Here is a 20,231-nt window from a genome sequence, read left to right on the forward strand (position 1 = left end):
AGAGATACAAGTACTGGACAGAAACATTTCCTGTCCTCAAGGAGCTCACAGTCTTTGAGGGTAGACAGCACAGATACACACACACATATTATATGACAGAACACTTATGATAATAGGACACAGATGAATTTCTATGAGAGCATAGATCTTGGAGAGACAACTCCTAGAAAGACAGGGAGGGGCAGAGAATCCCAGGAGGCCTTTACAGAAGAGATAGCATGTTAAAGCTACATATTGAAGGACTGGTGGGAGAAGGGCAGGAAGCCATGGGTTGGGTTTCCCAAGTGCTGGGAACAGGTGAGCTGGAATTAGATAACCAGATAAGATTCAGGCTTTCCTGGAATATGAGGTGAATGAGGAAAAGTGATGAGACAAAATTAAGAAAGTTCATTTGAAGACACATAGTGAAGAAACATGGAATGCTATTGTTGGGTTTACTAGTTGCCATCAAATTAATTGTTGTATTAATGGGGAAATAGTCGAGGTTTTTGAATTCTGCCAGGAGGAGTCAATGGTATGTTTTAGAATAGTGATTCTCAAACTTTATTGTGCACCAAATCTCCTAGAAGACTTGTTAAAACAGATTGGAGGTTCCTTCTCTAAGAACTTTTGACCCAGTGGATCTAAACGGGTGTGTGTTTTAGATAGCATTTTGAGTAAGCTCCTTGGTAATGCAGACACTGCTGGTCTGGAATCATCACTTCGACAAACACTGTTTAAGGAAGATATATCTGGAAGGTGTGTGGGACTAGAGTTGTCAATTGAGAAGTTCAGAAGCATGATCTTATAAAAGTATTTGGTGCAGGTAAAAGATCAAATTGCCAGAGAAGAATGGGGCAGATTTCAAAACCACCCCCCCGCCTCAAACCAAACTACACATAGAAAAATGGACAAGGCTTTAAGATTATCTGAATGTGGGAGACAACAGACAAAGATAGAGAATCATGCCTGTTTAGTGTGATTGATAAAAAAAATAATATTCTGTTATGTGAGACTGAGAACCTGGGAGAAGGACAAGGCTTGAGTACAGGGAAGAGCCATCTGTTCAGTTGGAAAAGCTTTGCTTGAGGCACTGAAGAATATTAATAGGTAGATGGTAACTAAAGCCACACATTTACAATCCATAGGAATGGAGGTAATTGTTGAAATATAAGGGATAGGATGGTATATGGAAATATAGAAGGTGAGAGCTGAGGTGGGGCGGGGAATGCCTGGATCATAAAAAGAGTTAAGAGTGTGAAGTTAAGGAGGTAGTCAAAGAAACAGGTGAGCAAAACATCCCTGAAGGCATGAGTTTATATAAGAAAAGTATGATTAGCTGTATTAAGAGATGAGAGAAGATGAAGTCGATAAGGACAGAGAAAGAACTGCAGAATCTGTTTAGTGGGAAGCTACTGATGATCTGTGGATGACCAACTTGGGAGACATTTGGGGGATCAAATATGAAGGGAATTCTCAAATGGCAAAGGGTAGAAAACTCACAGCCAGTTAACAAGAGGAAGCAGAATTAGCAGATTAATGATGGGGAAAACGTGGCAGGTAGGCGCCTGGGAGACATGAAATAGAAAGTAGGAGCTTGGTGGGGCAGCCAGACCAGATGAAGTATATTTTGGAGTCTAGTAAAGACTTGAACAAATTAACATTTGACATTATAGAGGTTGGAGGAAAGAAGAACAAGGAGAGAGAGAGGGAGAAAGAAAAGAGGAGGGGAAAGCGAAACAGAAGAAAGTGGTGAAAGAGAAGAGAAGAAGAAAAAGGAGGAGGAGGGAGAGGAGAAAAAAGGAGCAAGATCAAGAAAAGGGGAAAAGGGGATAGATATAAGGGTTAAAGAGGTTACTTTAAGAGGAGTAATAGCAAATCAATGACAGCACTGCATTGTAGAGGAGGCGCACTCCTGTCTTCTGAATATATAAAGACATGAGGTGATTTATGGAGAATGAAGGGATGGGTACCGGTGTGAAGGAGAGATGAGAAACAGAGATTGAAAACAGTAATTTACTTAGCATGATGTATCACAAGAATTTACAAACTTCCAGTTTTTTCTGCCATCATGCTGGACCTCGCAGCAGAGGTCCTTACATCACTAGAGCAGTCTCTCTCGGTTAGGGGTGGCAGAGTCAGGTCACATACCGTGTGGTGTTGGGTCCCACCTGCAGCCTCTTGGCTCCAAAGTACAGTCTAGCATGGATGTCCCAGGAATTCCAGGAGAAGAATAGCATACTCATTTTGCAATGGGTGGATTTTGCTGTAAACATAGGTTTTCGATGTCGGATTGCTTTCCACGTGTTCAACTGGAATTTTCCTAGCGAACTTCTTGAGATAAAACAGTCCACCATTTAATCACTGTCCTCTGCAAAGCTTCTTAAAAATGTCCCCGTATTTAACATATGCTTTCATCTTAATTTGGCTCAGACCAGGAAAATATGTGTGAAGCTTGGCCAGCACACTCCTAGAAAGAGAGGAAGGCCAAACTGTCGGCCAGGTGGACAGTAACAGACGGATTAAGGTTAAACTTAGGTTCTCATTTGCTCACTATTCACATTCATAGTACACGACTGCACAAAGTGCCAGTGCATTCGTTGCAGAGTCTTTTTAGAACATTAGGGTGTTAATTTTAATCATGGTCTGATAAAGACAGCAAACAATGAGCTATGGCTTCACAGCACTCCAGTAAAGGACTTGAGCTCAGGTCTACCAGTAGTTCATGACAGGAAAGCACTTTCTCTTTATTCTTTGTGAAGTCATGCAATTCTCACCCGGACTTGAATGCACAGGGAATCATGGCCTACGGTTCATGGCACGCGAGGACAAGTTACCAGGTAAGTCACTTATAATAAGAAATTTTGCAAATAATGATTTTTGGCATTCTTGAATCACAGCAAAAACTGAAGTATCTGTAAAATATAAAAAAGCATCTACTATTTTACCTTATTATTATCTCAGTGAAATTTCTCTTTGTATTATCAACTTTATTTGAAATTACATACCACAAATAAAACCAGAGGTAGAACATAGAACACTAAACAACAAGCCTCAAACAAAACATAACTAGGCAAACAAAAATCAAGATGACACATACTTACAAGCTCTCCTGAACCAATTATGCTAAAAAATATTAAGTGAAACCTATACGCTTAACCATTCACGAGGCTGGTAAAAGTCTTGCCTTTTGGCTTTTTACATCTATGTATGTTCTCGGCACCTAACAAGCCTCTTAAAGGCCCGCTTAAAGTCTTCATTAAAACTCGTGTACAGCAGCGGGTTGATCAGAGAATTCACATAACCAAGCCAGGTCAAGAAGTCAGCCACTTCAGTGGACACGGTGCATATGCTCAGACCTACAATCAATTCTTTGATAAAAAATGGAAGCCAAGACAAAATAAATGCACCCAAAATCAGACCCAGAATGCGTGCTGCTTTTCGCTCCCTGGTGCTAGAGATTTGCTGGCGTTCTCCTGGGTGATCTAGATCGTTGTCGAAGGGAGGGATCCTGATGGAAGTGTGGATCTTTTCAAATTCCGTCGTCGGGTCTGAGGTGGAGAAGTCAGACACACAGAAAGTCTGGGTAAGTTTACAACTAGCAAAAGAATTTTGGCTGTCTGTGCTTCTGTTGCTTAAGTGCCGGCTTGATCCTCTTTTTTGGTAGAGGCTCTTGGCTGCATGATAAATCCTATAGTAGAGAATCAGGATCAAAGTCAAAGGGATATAAAAGGCCCCCAGGGTGGAGTAAATGGTGTAGATGACGTGGTCGTGCTGGATGGTGCACTGACTGGGAGGTGGGCTGAGCCGGCGGTGGCTCCGCCAGAACAGAGGGGGCATGGAGATGAAGATGGAGATGGTCCAGACAATGAGGATCATCAGCCCCGCCCTTTTGGCGGTCCTCTTCCTGGCATATTCAATAGCATTGGTGATGGCCCAGTACCGATCCAGGGCAATGACACAGAGATGAAGGATGGAGCAGGTACAGCAGGTCATGTCCACACTCAGCCACACCTCGCAGATGAAGTACCCAAGCTTCCAGCTGTCCATGACAATGTACATGATGCTCAGAGGCATGACAAGAACTGCCACCAGGAGGTCTGTCACAGCCAGAGAACAGATCAGGTAGTTGGCGGGCTGGTGGAGCTTTTTGGTGGTGCAGATGGCCATGATAACGGCTGCATTCAACAGCATTGTTAAGGTGGTGATGACCACTAGAGTCATGGAAATGAGCATCTTCTCAGTGATGGTCTTCGGTGTCACAGCCACACTGGCTTCTGGGGTACAGTTAGTGATGTTCATTTTCCCCCTGTTTTAATTTACACTGTAGGGAAGCTGTTGGCTATTTTCCTTCAGCTGGCAACTACTGAGATTTAAATGTCTCTCGTTCTAGGGAGCCAGCATTTCTTCAACTTCGTAACCTCTTGTATTCCATCTTCTTCAAGTACAGGGAAGGGCCACAGGATTTCTTCTCGATGAAGAGCTCCTGGAAAATATTATGTTGTTGGTTAGTGAATGATGATACTATATTTTTCCTTGGGAAACTTGATAATATTGGGATGTTCATAAATAATGTGCACATTATGTATATATATATATTTCCTCTTTGCAATTTTAGTTTATCTTCATTTCTAATGCTTTCCTTAGAAAAAGACTTTTCATGAGTGAAGTTCCTAAATTTTTTATGAAGACTTCACCAAACTTTAAGTTTTAAATTTTGCCACCCAAATCTCTTACTTACGTTTATTCTTCAACTCAAATCAAACCAAATTCACTGCTACAGAGTCGATTCTTACACATACCAACCCAATAGGACAGGGTAAAACTGTTCTTATGGGTTTCCAAGATGAGCTCTATGAGACTAAATAACCTTGTCTTTCTCAGAGCAGCTAGTGATTTCAAACTGCTGACTTTGTGATTAGCAGCCCAAGGCATAAGCACTACCAACGCTTCTGTATTTATTCTTACATATGTACATTTGCATGCAAAATAATATAGTTTTATATTCATATTACATGATAACTTAAAAAATTGTGACTATGACCTTAAGGGGAAATGTGTATTGTTTATAATAAGCAATCTTCAAACCAGAGTTTAGACATTCACAGCAAACACTGTGCTCCAAAAGTCAATTAGTGTCACAATGGAATTGTACAACTTGGTCCAATTATTTCTGACATTTTACAATCCCTACCCCCCACCCCATGTGGATTTCTTTGGAGGAAATAGAGGAAAAAATAATGTTGCTTTGATGCTTATGGCAAATTATTCTCAGAGTAATATAATAAATTGACTGTGAAATAGTATCCTCACCAAGCACAACAATCTATACATTAAAAAATGTGTTTACTATCTATCTCTATTGCTTGAAAAGCTGTGATTATGCTGGTCCTTCATTGAGATAGCCAGTTGACCTTTATTAAATGATAGCTGTAAGGATTTAAAGAAAGGCACAATCAATTATAAATGTATATTTATGAGAACAATCAAAATCTCCATGGGAAGGTTCACAGCTAATGGTTGCTGGATACAGTGCCAATCAAATCTTGTGACTTGACTGTGAGATTAAATCCATGAAGACTTCAAAGAAAAACTGGTAGTTTTTTTTTCAATTTAAAGAAAGTATGTAGGTTGATGTGATTAGTTTTAAAAGACATAATTTTCAAAAAGGATGGGAGCAAGAATGAATGTGAGAGAGGTCTCTGGGTGGGGTAGTGGCTAGGAATGAGGGTCAGGAATGGAAATCTTTACGCTGCTGGCGAGACCTAGTTCTGGATTTCATTTTTTCTAGCATGTGAGCAAAGGCGCCTGGTTACACAGTGGATTACACATTGGGCTGCGGATCACAAAACCAGTAGTTTGAAACCACCAGCTGCTACTTGGGAGAAAGATGAGACTTTCTACTCTGGTAAAGATTTACCGTCTTGGAACCCTGAGAAGCGGTTCTACTTTTCTCTGTAGGAAGACTATAGGGTCAGAATTGACTCAAAGGCAGTGAGTTTTGTTGTTGTTGTTGAGCAAAGGGGGGATATCATTTATTCCTCAGAAAAATAAAATTTAAAAAGCAGCTGATATTTCCACTAAGGAATGCAAGGAGGACCATTGTTTTAAAATAGACTCTATTTTGGTTGCAGCTAAATGACGAATTTTATACACCTCTGCTTCCATTGTGCTTTTGTGGTGTGTCTGAGGATGGACCTTCATTTGGTTGTCTCTAGAGTCTCCAAGGAGCCCTGGTGGTGTAGTGGTTATGGCTGGTAACCACTAGCCACCTCCCAAGAGAAAGACTTGAATTTCTACTCCTACAACCCATTACAGACTCAGAAACTCACAGGGGCAGTTCTACTGTCTTACAGGGTTGCTATAAGTTGACATTGACTTGATGACAGTGTGTTTAGAGAGAATCTCTAAGGAGCCCAGATGGTGTATCAGTTAAATGGTTGGCTGCTAGCCCGAAGATTGGTGGGTTGACTCCACCCAGCTACTCTGCAGGAGGAAGCCCTAAGGATCTGTGTAACAACTGAAGTTTAGTAAACCCCTTCTAACACAGTTCTGTTCTTGCCTATAGGTTTGCTCTTAGTCTAAAGTCAACTTCAATCAAATTGATGACACCCAGCACAAACGAGAGCAGGGTGGTGCAAACGTTTGATTAAAAAAAAACCAAATGAACAAAACCTCAGAGTCACTGCCACCCAATTTGATGCCAATAGGATGTCCCTATAGGACACCCAGAGGCTCCTTAAAGGACATGTCTGAAGATATGCTTCCCAAAAATCAGGCATTGAGACCTCTGTGGAGCAAAGTTCTACTCTGGCCCATGTGGCGTTTATAACATCCATAATCAACTCGGTAGCAACTGGGATTTTCGGTCAGGAGGATCTAGCAAAGTAGATTCAAAAGAGAGCCTATTGAAGTAGAGGAGACCAGGAGAGGCAGTTCTTTTCTATGGCCACATGAAGAAGTGTACAGTGTGCCAAGAAAGAGTGAGTGATTAATTATGTAAATACTGTTGATAAGCCAAGGGTGATGTGTCATTGATCACTAGGCTGGAGAATATAAATGGCATTGCTGACCTTGACAAGGGTAGTCTGGTGAAGGAGTGGAGATGAAAGGCTGGATGTTGTGGTCCAGAGAAGAATGAGAGAGGAAATGAAGAATGAAAGAGAATAAGGTACCCAGTGCTTTGCTGTAAAGGGAACAAAGAAATGAAGTAGCAGCTGTAGAGGAGACGGGGGAGTAACTGGGAGTGATGATTTCCTTTAACTGAATTGTTTTCTTGGGCTCTGTGCAATTTTGTTGTTGTTGCTGTACTTAACATCCTTTACATCGCGAGAGAGAGCACTTTAGGAGTGAGTGAAATACAAAACCGAAGAAGGAAAGCTGCAGTGGAAAAGGCCGGGAGTCCGTCAGTGGGGCCCAGGGACACCAGAAGCGGAGCTCCCTGAGCAAGGAAGGGAGTCATATTCGGGACTGTGATGCAACTACACGCAGGAAATGATTCAATTCAAATCGTCTTGGGTTCTTTTTACCTTCTTAAGAAAATGGCTCCATAGCCACTCTTAACTCCTTAGGAAGTGGTTTTTTTCAAATGAGACTTGTGCTGGTTCAATAGCACACAGAAATCTCTCAAGTCTCTTTAGCTTTTCACACAGCAAAGAAGGTGGAACTATAATGACACTGAATTCAAAACACATATCCACCAGAACCAATCCAAATACTAACAGCAGCATACCAGACTTCTATATCCTCCCTGGCGGTCTAATTATGTAAGTAAATTTGTGCCCAAAGCGGTACATTGTTTTGCATAAAATTTGTTGTTTTATATTGCAGGCCTATAATTCTTATGAAATTACTCATTTTAATCTCTCTAGTAGACATTCCAGGTATGATAAAATTTAATACACAGTTAACATTTGCCCTGCCCCACACTCGGGATTAGCGCCAGGGAGGATATAGTACACCAGAACAGAGAATCAGCTGCAATGATGACAGCTAACATGGAAGCATCGTAACAAGGGCTAATGAAGGACTTTCCGGAGGGTTTATCATGTTCAGGTTCTGCTTTAAATATGATACAGAAAGTGAAAATGTAATTCAAGGCCACATTTGTTTTTTCTTACAGTGTCCATTTCACTTAGCTCTGCTGGGAATCAACTATGCTCTTATTCATAAAAGCCAATTTAAGTGGTTTTTCATTAAAATTTTCAACTGAAGAGAATCATTCTAAATCAAAATTGGTCAGGATATGCTATTCCCAACTCCAGAGTTTCTCCAGATCCCTTGACTTATACCATTCCAGTGAGGAATAGTTATTGAGAAGGAGCGAGGGAGATGCAAAGAGAGAGAGGTATGAAGAGAGGAAGAAAGGGAGAGAGGGATAGAACATAAGGGGGGAAAGCGGAAAGTAAGGGTGTGAAGAAAAACAATACTGACTCAAACATCCTTATAAAGTATCAGGTGACTCAATTTCAAGAAAAAAGTGAGCTACACTAAAGCATTGAGTTACTTCTAGAGTCACCCAGAGCACATGAAAGGCATGCCCCCCAAACAGATGAAAACTGTGACTTAACATTTCAAAGTGGGTTAAAATATTTTAAGAAAATAAGTGCAGAGAAAAAATAGGAAGGGAGGAATGAGTATAAAAATGAAAAGTTCCCCCTCCTCCCAGAAGAATTCACTTCAGAGGACAGCACTGAAGCTACAGCTCAGGTAGAGGGGCACGTCTGATCAGAGCACACAGGGGCAAACCAAGGGGGAAGGAGAGAGAGTGAAGTACATCCTGGCCCATCAACTCCCTAGAATGATATTCCTGTTCAGAGCAGCCAGTGCACAGAGAGGACCATAAGGCCAGCCCCACCATGAGACATGACATCCCTCACTGACCCATAGTGCTATGAGGGTCAACACTGGAGGCGCTATGTGGGAATTGTACCCATTATGACCCCACCACACAGAAGCTAAATGCTAAGGGTGGGCAACAGGGCAGCAAGGGGAGCTAAGCAACGAAGTCCCTGGGGAACAACAAAAATAGACTTTGGGTCCAGGGCGTGACCCCATCAGACTTGACCAGAAAACATTTCTAAAGGTTAACAAACAGACCTGGAACTATTTATAGGCGTTTCTTTTGTTGTTTTTGTTTGTTTTGTTCTGTCTTGTTTTTGTGCTTACTATTGTTTCTGCATGTCTATCTAGATAGGTGGGATAAACAATTTGGAGGAGAAAAAGAGACTGATGGTTCCCGGGGAACATGGGAGAGGGGGAGATGGGGGAAAGGAAGGGGGCTGTCAACCAACGCAGGCACAAGAGAACAAAAAGTTATCTAAAATCTATGGCAAGGTGGGTATGGGATGCCTTTTGGGGCTTGATCAAGGGCATTATAGCCAAGAGGAATTACTGAAACCCACATGAAGGTCAAACATGATAGTGGGACAAGAGGAAAGTGAAAGAAAATATATGAAAGAACTAGGAGGCAAAGGGCATTTATAGAGGTCTAAATACAGGCATGTACATATGTAAATATATTTATATATACTCAGAGGGAAATAGATTTACATACATATATTTTTAGGTTTAATATTTAGGTAGCATATGGACAATGGGCCTCTACTTAAGTACTCCCTCAATACAAGAACATTTTGTTCTAATGACCTGGCATTCTGTGCTGCTCACCTTCCCAACATGATCGCTGAAGACAAAATGGGTGCATAAGCAAATGAGGTGAAGAAAGGTGATGGTGCCCGGCTATCAAATGATATAGCATCTGGGGTCTTAAAGACTTGAAGATAAACACATGGACATCTAGCTGAGAAGCAACAAAGTCCACATGGAAGAAGCACACCAGCCTGTGTGATCATGAGGTGTTGATGGGATCAGGTATAAGGCATCAAAGAGCCAGAACAAAATATCATATCAATGTCAATGAGGGGGAATGTGGTGTGGAGACCCAAAGCCCATCTGTAGACAGTTGGCCATCCACTTACAGAAGGGTCGTAAGGAAGAGCTGAGCCAGTCAGAGTACAGGGGCATTTTAATGGTGGTAGAACAATTTGGAGAGGGATAACAATAATGGTTGTCCAACACCAAGAGTACAATCAAGGGCACTGAATTATTCATGCAGAAGTTGTTGAATTGGTGATTGTTGTGTTGTGTATATTTTTGCCAAAATAGAATAAAAATACATGAATAGCAATGAGCATGGGGAAAGGACCATGTTGTAAAATTGATTGTGGTAAATATTGTACAACTCTTCTTGATATGGTTGAACTATTGAATTCTATGATATGTTGACAAAGTGCCAATAAAACTGTTTTTAAAAAGGGGGAATAAGTACTACGGACTGCCAGAAAGAAAATTAAATATATCTTGGAAGAAGTACAATCAGAAGAAGGCTGTACTTTCCTTAGAAGAAAGGACGGTGAGACTTCGTCTCACATACTTTGGGCATGTTATCAGGAGAGACCAGTCCCTTCCAAAGGACGCCATGTTTGGTAAAGTGGAATGTCAGTGAACAAGGGGAAGACCCTCCAGAAGATGTATCGACACATGTCAGCAGCAATGGGCTCAAATGTAACCATATTTGTGGGGATGATGCAGAACCGGGCAGTGTTTCATTGTCACCAGGAGTCAGACAACTTGATGGCACCTAGTATTAACAATAAAAACAGCAGCTCCCCTTAATGGAAAGTAAACGAATGAGTAGTTTCACATTGGGGCAGCTGCCAAGTGATGAATGATATTTAAAATATACAACTAAAAGTTTTAAGTGGCGTCTGCTTTTCACAAAACCACATTTGTGCCTTTGATATAATTGGTAACTCTCTTATGAACCAAATCTGTATTAACCTCTTAGTTGATATAACGATTACTTTCTGAACAACATAAGTACAGTAAAGTCAAACGAAGTCAAATTTTAAATATCTGATGGGAGGTGAAGTACAATTACAACACTTTTCTTAAGGTGGTTCCCTCTATCACCGTTTTGGCTCAGAAAGACATGGTTTGAATAGGTTTCCAGCACATTGACAATTATGGGGAAAAGAATCTAGTTAAGGCATGACAGAATTTCTAGAGGAGTGCTTGTGAGTGTTGACTTTCACAATGTTTGCCTCCATCCTTCATCAAACTGTCTCTGTGGAAGCTTTCTAGTGTTTGATAGAGTGAACCTATTGTGAACTCGGTGGTCACGGTGCTGGGTCTCAGGTCCTGGTCCTCAGTTTTCATTTGGTGATTGAAGATGTTGGGAGTTAGTTGGCATAAAAAATTCATTTCCCTTTCTATTGCTTCCTTTAGAGGCTTGGGGGAATCTCTCCTTGCCGTCCTAGGAGGAGGCAGGATCATTGTCAGTTCAGTTTTCCATCCACTGCAAACATTTGTGAGAGTTTGGAGACACTTGCTATTCACTGCTCAGTCTCTTGGCTTCATATCCTGGCTGAGGCTGGAGTGCACACATTCAGGCTCAATCTAATAAGCCGACAACTGAAACAAAGACTCTGGGTCAATTTTCTCTCTTCCATCATTGCTACACAACACTGGGTGGAAACATTTGAATGGTCCTATGGCAACTATCTTCAGTTCAGGTGAGTGGGGCCAAATGTGCAAAATTTGCCTCACATGGTAGTTGAATTTTCCAACTAATTTTAATAAAGGAGATATCGATTCTTATTTGGAACCTGGTGATTATTGTGGGGAGTAAATGAGTTAACAGATGCAAAAGCACACAGACAGTACTTGGCATGTAATATGTGTTATGATGATAATTGTTATTACTTCCAGTTTGTTAAATTGCAAGAGATTGTGATCAGTACTCCCAAGCCTTTGATGTAAGACATTACTGTGTTCTGCTTCACAGTGTTGTCATGGTGCTCAGACTGATAATGTACATACATGAGGAGAAGTCAAAGGGTATTGCTACAAAACTGTAGGAATGTTTCTTAAACAAAATATTAAAATGTGAAGCTATTATATCTCAGCATCCCTTCCATCTAGATTTACACACTTCTAAGGTGTATAGACTTTTTAGATTCACGCCAGTTCAAAACAGCAGCTTTGGCATTCTCAACGGACTCCAATTATATTCCTTTTAAATGCTCTTTGTCTTTGGGGATCAAAAGCCAGTCTAAAGGGGTAAGATCAGGGCTGGAGGGTGGATGGTGTAAGTTTTACCAATGAAAATCTCATAGGGTGACCCTTCCTCACCTCAGAGAATGAACAGGTGCATTATTGTGATGGGAAAAAAATCCCCCAGACTAACTTTTCAGGCATTTTTCTCACCAAAGTGGTTTCCAAAACTTCTTTATACTAAACTCCTGTGATTGGTCTGTATCTTTTGGGACAATTTATTAAGATTATCCTCTGGGAATCCCAGAAAATATGAGTCACTATAAGCATCTGGACTGAACTCTCTGTCTCCATTTTACTGGCCCAGCAGAACCCCTCAGATGGCTCAGTTTTAATTGGACCCTTTTCTGAAGACACTCTAAGGAGACCAAGATGAATGGATGACTGAGAGCACTGAACTGCAGCCACCCACTGAGCACAGAGATATGCTAAGACATTATGTTTGAAATAAATTCATGCAGGTATGAACTCTAAACCCAGTAGCAATATTTTTTGACTTATCGTTTTGTGTGTGTGTGTGTGTGTGTGTGTGTGTGTGTGTGTGTGTATGCAAGAAGGGGTTAAAAAAGTTCATGGAAAGTTTTCATTATCCTTTAGTTCCATTTTTTCCCCATGATCTTTTTGAAGCTCCCTCTGTTTCATAAACGGTGGAGCACGTTCCATGAGATTAATGAGGAGGTAATATTTAGGATATTCGTGAGAAGACCATTGACTGGATGGAGTGTTATTCTCTGCCAAGTCCTCTTGGGTTTTCTAGGACTAATCCAATCTAGGACTAATCTCTTGGTCAAATAACTCAGTTAAGTATTCTAGCTGAATTTGTATTTTGGTTGATTTCCCAGCATGAATAATTCATGATAAAGACATTTCACAAATAAACCCATGTCTTAACTCCCTATTGAAGCAAAGTTATGGTGGTTCTGGCTTATGCATGATTTGCTATTGTAAAAGGACTTGAGGATATTTAAATAAGAATCCACGGTTGTTAATAGAATTTAGACAGATGTCACAAGAGCATTTTACTGTCAACCAAAAACTGGGATGGGTTTCTCTGCTTTAAATATTTGCTATTTTTGAAACAAAGTACTTTTATTGAGTGGTAAGATAACGGTAATTTATTATTTCAACAGGCATTTATTAATCACCTAAGTCACTTTTCTGAAGAAAAAAAAAGATTTTCTGTTACAAATAGTAAATGACTAACTTAGGGAAGGTGAAATGGAAAATCATATTCCTACAAAAAGTTTAAGATAATCAAGACCAGCTAATATATAGAAAACAAAAAATGAATTTGCAACATTTCTTTCACATATTTGAATAAATGACATGGGGGGGGGGCACATCTGATCTCCTCTGGTTTTACGAAGGAGAATCCAGCCGTGTTATGGTTGTTGTTAGGTATCCTTGAGTCGGTTCTGACCCATAGTGACCTTATGCTCAACAGAACCAAACACTGTCTGGTCCTGCTCCATCCTCACACTTGTTCTTATGCTCGAGTGCAAGGCTACAGCCACAGTGTCAATCCATCTCCTTGAGGTCCGTCTTCTTTGCTGCTGCTCTGCCTTACTAAAGATGCTGTCCCTCCCTAGGGATTGGTTTCTTTTGAAAACATGTCCAAAATACGTAAGACAGTCTCAGCATCTCTGACTCTAAGGCACCCTCTGATCATACTTCTTCCAAGACAGAAAGAATTGTCCTGTTAGCAGTCTGTGGTACTCTTAAGCACCACAGTTCAAATACAATGATTCTTGTTCAGTCTTCTTTATTCAATGTCCAACTTTCACATGTCTCTGAAGCAATTGAAGATACCGTGGCTTGGGTTGTCACTGCTATCTTAAGGATGACTCATAGTGCACCCTTGTGGGTTTCTGAGACTGCGGGAGTGGAAAGCCCAGTATTTCTCTGTGGAGTTGCTGGTAGTTTCGAACTGCCCACCCTACAGATCAGAGCCCAACCTGTAACTACCACACCATCAACTATCCTATGGCCTAAGTTAGGCACATGTTAGTCTTCAAAGTAACATCCTTGCTTTTCAATACTCTAAAGAGGTCTTGTGCAGCAGAGTTACCTAATTTAATACGTCTTTTCAGCTTTTCATGGGTGCTTCCATGACCCTTGATGGTGGATTCAAGCAAGACAAAATCCTTGACAACTTCAATCTTTTTTCCATTTATCAAGAGGTTACTCATTGGTCCAGTTGTAAGGATTTTGGTCTTCTTTACATTGAGTTGTAATCCATATTGGAGGCTGCAATCCTTGATCTTCATTGGCATGCGCTTCAAGTCCTCCTCATTTGAAGCAATCAAGATTGTGTCATCTGCATACCTCAGGTGGTTAATAGGCTTTCTTCCATTCCTGATACCACATTCTTCATATTATCCAGCTTCTCTGATGATTTGCTTAGCATACAGAAATGGTGAGAGGATGGAACTGATGCACACCTTTTCTGATTTTAAACCATGTAGTATGTGCTTCTTCTGCTTGCACAACTGCTTCTTGATCCATGTACAAATTCCTCATGTGCATAATGAAATGTTCTGGAATTCCAATTTTTCTCAAGGTTATCCATATTTTGTTATGATCCACCACAGTTGAAGGCCTTGGTATAGCCAATGAAATGCAAGTCAACACATTTCTGGTGTTTTCTGTTTGACCCAAGATCCATCTGACATCAGCAATGATATCCCTTGTTTCACACCCTCTTCTGAATCCAGCCTGAACCTCTGGCAGTTCCTAGTCAATGCACTGCTAAAACCTTTGTTAGATGAACTTCAGAAAATTTTTACTGGCATGTGATATCAGTGGTATTGTTCTATAGTTTGAACATTCTGTTTGGTCAATTTTTTGGAATGGGTACAAGTATGGATTTCTTCCAGTCAGTTGGCCAAGTAGTTGTCTTTCAAGTTTACTGGAATAGACAACTAAGTGCTTACAGTGTTTCATCAGCTTGTGTCAACAGTTTAGTTGGTATTTCATCAATTCCTGGAGCCCTGTCCTTAGCTGATGTTTCAGTGAAGCTAGAATTTCTTCCTTTACCACTATTGGTTCTTGCTTATATGTTAGTTTTGAAATGATGGTATGTCGAATAGTGGTTTTTGTTTTATTTTTTTGTACAGTGACTGTGCATTCTTCCATCTTCTTTGGATGCTTCCTGCATCAGTCAATATTTTGCCCATAGAGTCTTTCAATACTGTAGCAAGGCTTGGATTTCCTTTCTTTCTTTGAGTTCTTTCAGTTTCAGATATGTTGAGCCTGTTATTCCTTTTTGGTTTTCTAACTCTAAGTCTTTGCATATTCCTTATAATATGTGGTTTTGTCTTCTCAAGCTTCCCTTTCAAATTTTCTATTCAGTTCTTTGATTTAATCATCAAATAATTGTCTTAGCAATTGGAAGATTAAGATCCAGTTTCAGAGTTTCTTCTGACATCCAATTTAATAATTTTTTTCTTTCCTGTCTTTTGAATGACCTTTCGCTTTGCTCATGTATGGTATTTTTGACGTCTTTCCCAGCTCATCAGAGCTTCTGTCATTAGTGTTCAATGCAGAAAATCTGTTCTTGAAGTTCAGGTGGGATAGACTCAAGGTTATATATTGGGCTTTGTGGACTTATTTTAATTTTTTTCAGCTTCAACCTGAACTTACATATGAGACATTGATGGTCTGTCGACCCCTGGCTGGATATTAGCTGTTGATACTGAGCTTCTCCTTCACCTCATTCCACAAATGTAGTCAATTTGCTTTCTGTGTTTTCCATCTGGAAAAGTCAATGTGTAGAGTTGACTTTTGTCTTATTGAAAGAGGTGTTTGTGATGAAGAATTGCTGGTATTCCAAATTCTATCCCCAAGACCATATTTTCCAACTACTATTTGGAACTTTTCCAATTTTTGCATTGCAATCATCAGTAATTATCAGTGCATTTTCAGTGCTTGTTTTATCCATTTCAGACTAAATACATGGGTAGAATTCTTCAATATTTGCATCACTAGCTTTAGTGGTTGTTTTATAAATGTGAAAAATAGTTTTCAGTGATTGGATTTCCTTGTATGTGGATAGATATTATCCTATCGCCTATAGTGCTGTGCTTCAAGGTAGATTTTGAAATGTCCTTTTCAATACCATTCCTCTTGAATGGGTCATTCCTGGCATAATACACCATATGGTTTTCTGATTCCGATGACCAACACCAGTCCATTTTAACTCACTAACACCTAGAATATCAATCTTTATGTTTTCCATTTCATTTTTGACAACTTACAGTTTTCCTAGATTACTGTTTCATATATTTCCAGTTATTGATATTTGCAGTTGTTTCTTCTCATTTAGAGTCATGCTTCATCAGCAACTGAAGTTCCCAAAGGCTTACTTCTGAAGGCTTTACTCCATCCATAGCATTGTGGTCAATTCTACTTTGAGAAGGCCATTTTCCTCAGTCATATTTGTAGTGCCTTCTGACCGGTGAAGCTCATCTTCTGACTCTGTCTCCAACAATGTTTTGCTTCTTTTTATGAGGTTTTCAAGATCTGACAATGTTTAAATTCTGTCTATAAGGTTTCCTGTGGCTAATTCCTCAAAATTAGACAGCCTATTGTTTTGTTGTAGTCCCTCCTTACTCTGGAAGTTATGCTGAAATCTGTTCATTTTGGGTAACCGTGCTTATATTCGAAATACCAATGACATACCTTCTAGCATTTTAGTAACACACAAACCACAACAGTGAGACAAGCTGACAGACAAGTGCTGAAGAAACCCTATAGGTCTTGTTAAATAGCTTATTAATTTAGTTATAACCAGTTGTGATTTTATATGAATACTCGTATGACTGATTGCATGAACCACTCATTCAGTCTCAACCATTATTGAAAAGCTCTTTCCTAGGTTACAAGACATTGAATGCTGTATATAAGACTGTTCCTTTAATGAAGCTGAATTACAAAATACAGATGTATTCTAGGATCTAAACTATCATTTACATTTCTCATTGCTTTATGAACACAATACTTAGACATGCCACTATTTACCTGCAAAACAAAATGCCGTATATTATATATGCAATTCAGGGAAATGTTGAGTCGTATCTCTATATCTGCTAAACTCAAAAAACCTGTTTGCTGCATTTTAATGTCATCACCAGCTAGGCTCTTTATCTGATTTTAATTTGAAGCAGTGTATTTAGATACAGTGTTATTTACAGAAATTAAAAAAGAAAGAGAGCAAGAAAAATAACCCCAAATAAATCTTTTTCAAATTAGAGCAGTCAGTAAGCAGGAAAATTAACAGTTCCTATAAGAAATGATAATCAGCTCATGAGGGAGGGGGGAGCAGGGACGGAGGGGAAAAAAAGAGGACCTGATGCAAAGGGCTTAAGTGGAGAGCAAATGCTTTGAAAATGATGAGGGAAAAGAATGTACAGATGTGCTTTGTACAATTGATGTATGTATATGTATGGATTGTGATAAGAGTTGTATGAGCCCCTAATAAAATGTTATAAATAAATAAATAAAGAAAGTGATGGTGGCAGCAATTGTACAATTATGCTTGATGTAATTGAACTATGAATTGTTATAATATCCATAAAAGCTTCCAATAAAATATAAAATAAATGAGTAAAAAAAAGAAATGCTAATCAGGGACATGTATGAGTACCATGGAGTTTTAAACAGGAAGAGATGCAGGAGCTTCTGTGCCCTCAACCCCCAATTTCTCAGAAGATATTCTAGAAAGGTGAAGTGACTTGCCCAGAGTCCTACATCTTGTTGGTGAAAAAAACCACATCATAAAGTCTACAGACAAAAATGTCCAGGACTCTTTCCATTAGACAACACAATCTACGAGGGAGGGGATACACCCCAGAAAAAACAGCATTCTCTTTTCAAAGCTACTTATTTATTTTAAAACAAAACACCTTTGTCACCTTCAAAGTACTCTCCATTACACTTCATACATTTGTCAAATTTGTGATTTCATTATTGGAACCATTTTTCAAGTGCATCTGTTTGAATGACTGACAGCTCCTCCCCCATCCCCCCCCACCACCTCTTTTATGTTGTCAAATCATTGTCCTTTCATGTCCCTCTTCATTCACAGAAATAAAAAGAAATTGCACAGAGTGAAGTCAGGTGAGTAAAGTGTGTGGGGCAAGAGAGGCATGCTGATTTTTGCTCCAAACAGGTGCACTGAGATGGCTGCGTGAGCAGGTATATTGTCATGGAGGCAAAACCAGTCCCCTGTCTGCCAAAAATCAGGTATTTTTGTTGCACACTGTTACACAATCTTTTCAGAACCACCAAACAGAAAGCTTGATTAACAGTCTGACCTGGTGGAATAAAGTTCAAATGAACAACCAGTAGACATTTTTATCCGTTTGGGAAGTTAACAGACATCCAGAACAACATTTCACTGATTTTGAAATGAGAAAACCACTTGTACACTTGAGTTTTCCCCATAGCACTGTCCTTGTAAACTGTGTTCAACATCACAACAGTTTCTGTGGCATTTTTCCACAGTAGGAAACATAACTTCACAGCCACACGCTGTTCTCATAAATCAGCCATCACACACAAAAAGACCCAAAAAACCAAGGTTCAAGTCAAATTACTTTGATGAGAAAATTCACTGGAAACAGAGAGAACCTTTCCAGGTGACACCACGGGGTGCACTAAGAGCCCCATGCTCACTCAGCAGTAACAATGGGGATTATGAGAGCCCCACTCTGTCCAGTGAAATTCCACTCTTTGGGGGGTACCCCTCATATACATATGGTTAGTTTTTGAAAATATTATGATATGCTGAGTCAATGTAACATTTCTTATCCTCTGTACACATGGAGCCTCAATTTTATTGGTTCAGTAAATTATACCTGCACATTCAACCACACGCCTAGACACAATTTATATTTATAATGATTCAAAAGTGAAATATTAATCTAGTACAAATTATCATAGTTTAGGGATAGAATCAAAACAAATTATTTCAAGTTTACATAAGCACTTCATTCTTTGACAGCTATAAAACATTATTAAGACTATGGCATGAAAAGAGTATTTTTGCCTCTAGGAAAAAAGATTTACTGTCAAAAAGTTAATGATGATAAAATCTGTATTTGTTTATTTTCAAAAAGTTGTCAGCATAAAGTGTGATGACTAAAAACTAGCAACAACAAAAATGGAAATGAGTTCACAATATACATCTAATCCAGAACTATTTTGAAACCAAATCATTTCCGTTTCTTAATGAAAGTTTCTCTTGAGTAGTTATTTGGGCAGTGTCGATGCTGGTGGCACTCTTGAGTAGTTACTTGGGCAGTGTTGATCCTGGTGGTACTCTTGTTTGATTGCTTTGTTAACCTTTCTCCAACCTTCGTCCTTTCTTGGCCTTGGGCACTGACTTCTCCATAGAAGTACGATTAAGGTTTCCTCCCTAAGCTTTTGTGTGGATTTGTTCCAGTACAACTCAGGCAGAAGGTCAGAGAATGGGGAGAGAGTGAGTTTGGATGCTATTTGCCTGGGTCTTTCCTTGTTGAGCTGCAGCTGGGCAGTTTCTGCATTTCTAATAAGCCCATGGCTCCTGCTAGGCTGGCATTCTGCTGGAGCTTTCACTAGGCTGCAAACAGTTGCCATGGAGTTGCTGTTGTGTCAGATACGCTATAGGTTGTTGTTGTTGTTGTTGTTGTTGCTCTTTTTTGGTTTGTTTTTCTTTTAAACCACAGAGTTGCCAAGGACTGATTTTTTTGAAAGTAGATTTCCAGGCCTTTCTTTTGGGGTATGTCTGGGTGGATGTAAGCCTCACATATTTATCTCACCCAGGACTCCCTGAATAGACTAGCCACTTTGAAACCTCCCTACTCTTTATGTCAGTGTTGCTGGGTCATGATTCTCAGTATTATGTAATTAGCCATCATTTTGTGAGCTGATATACTGATCCTATATATTGTACAGTTTAACTTCTATGATGTTAATGAGACAGTACTACAGGCAGTTATGTAATGATCCAGTCAGTTCTTGTGATGTGACTTGATGTAATCAGGCAATAGTTATAAGGTGATTAGAGTGGGATGCAACACTCTTAATCAGGTTACAGCTCTGATTCCATAGGAGGGACATTTGACTGGGGTGTGGTCATATTACCTTTTATCTTA

General features: G+C 39.7%; 1 protein-coding gene across 1 annotated transcript in view; it reads right to left on the reverse strand.

The window, feature by feature from the left end:
• Positions 1–589: 589 nt before the first annotated feature.
• The window catches only part of HTR1E (5-hydroxytryptamine receptor 1E), a 79,775-nt gene continuing 60,133 nt past the window's right edge, over positions 590–20,231 (reverse strand). The window contains exon 2 of the mRNA XM_075554031.1: positions 590–4,465. Coding sequence (XP_075410146.1) covers positions 3,184–4,281 — 1,098 coding nt within the window. The 5' untranslated portion in view covers positions 4,282–4,465 and the 3' untranslated portion in view covers positions 590–3,183. The remainder of the gene's footprint in view (positions 4,466–20,231) is intronic.

Source organism: Tenrec ecaudatus, chromosome 7 (genome assembly GCF_050624435.1).
Source record: "Tenrec ecaudatus isolate mTenEca1 chromosome 7, mTenEca1.hap1, whole genome shotgun sequence".
In the NCBI taxonomy this organism is placed as follows: domain Eukaryota; kingdom Metazoa; phylum Chordata; class Mammalia; order Afrosoricida; family Tenrecidae; genus Tenrec; species Tenrec ecaudatus.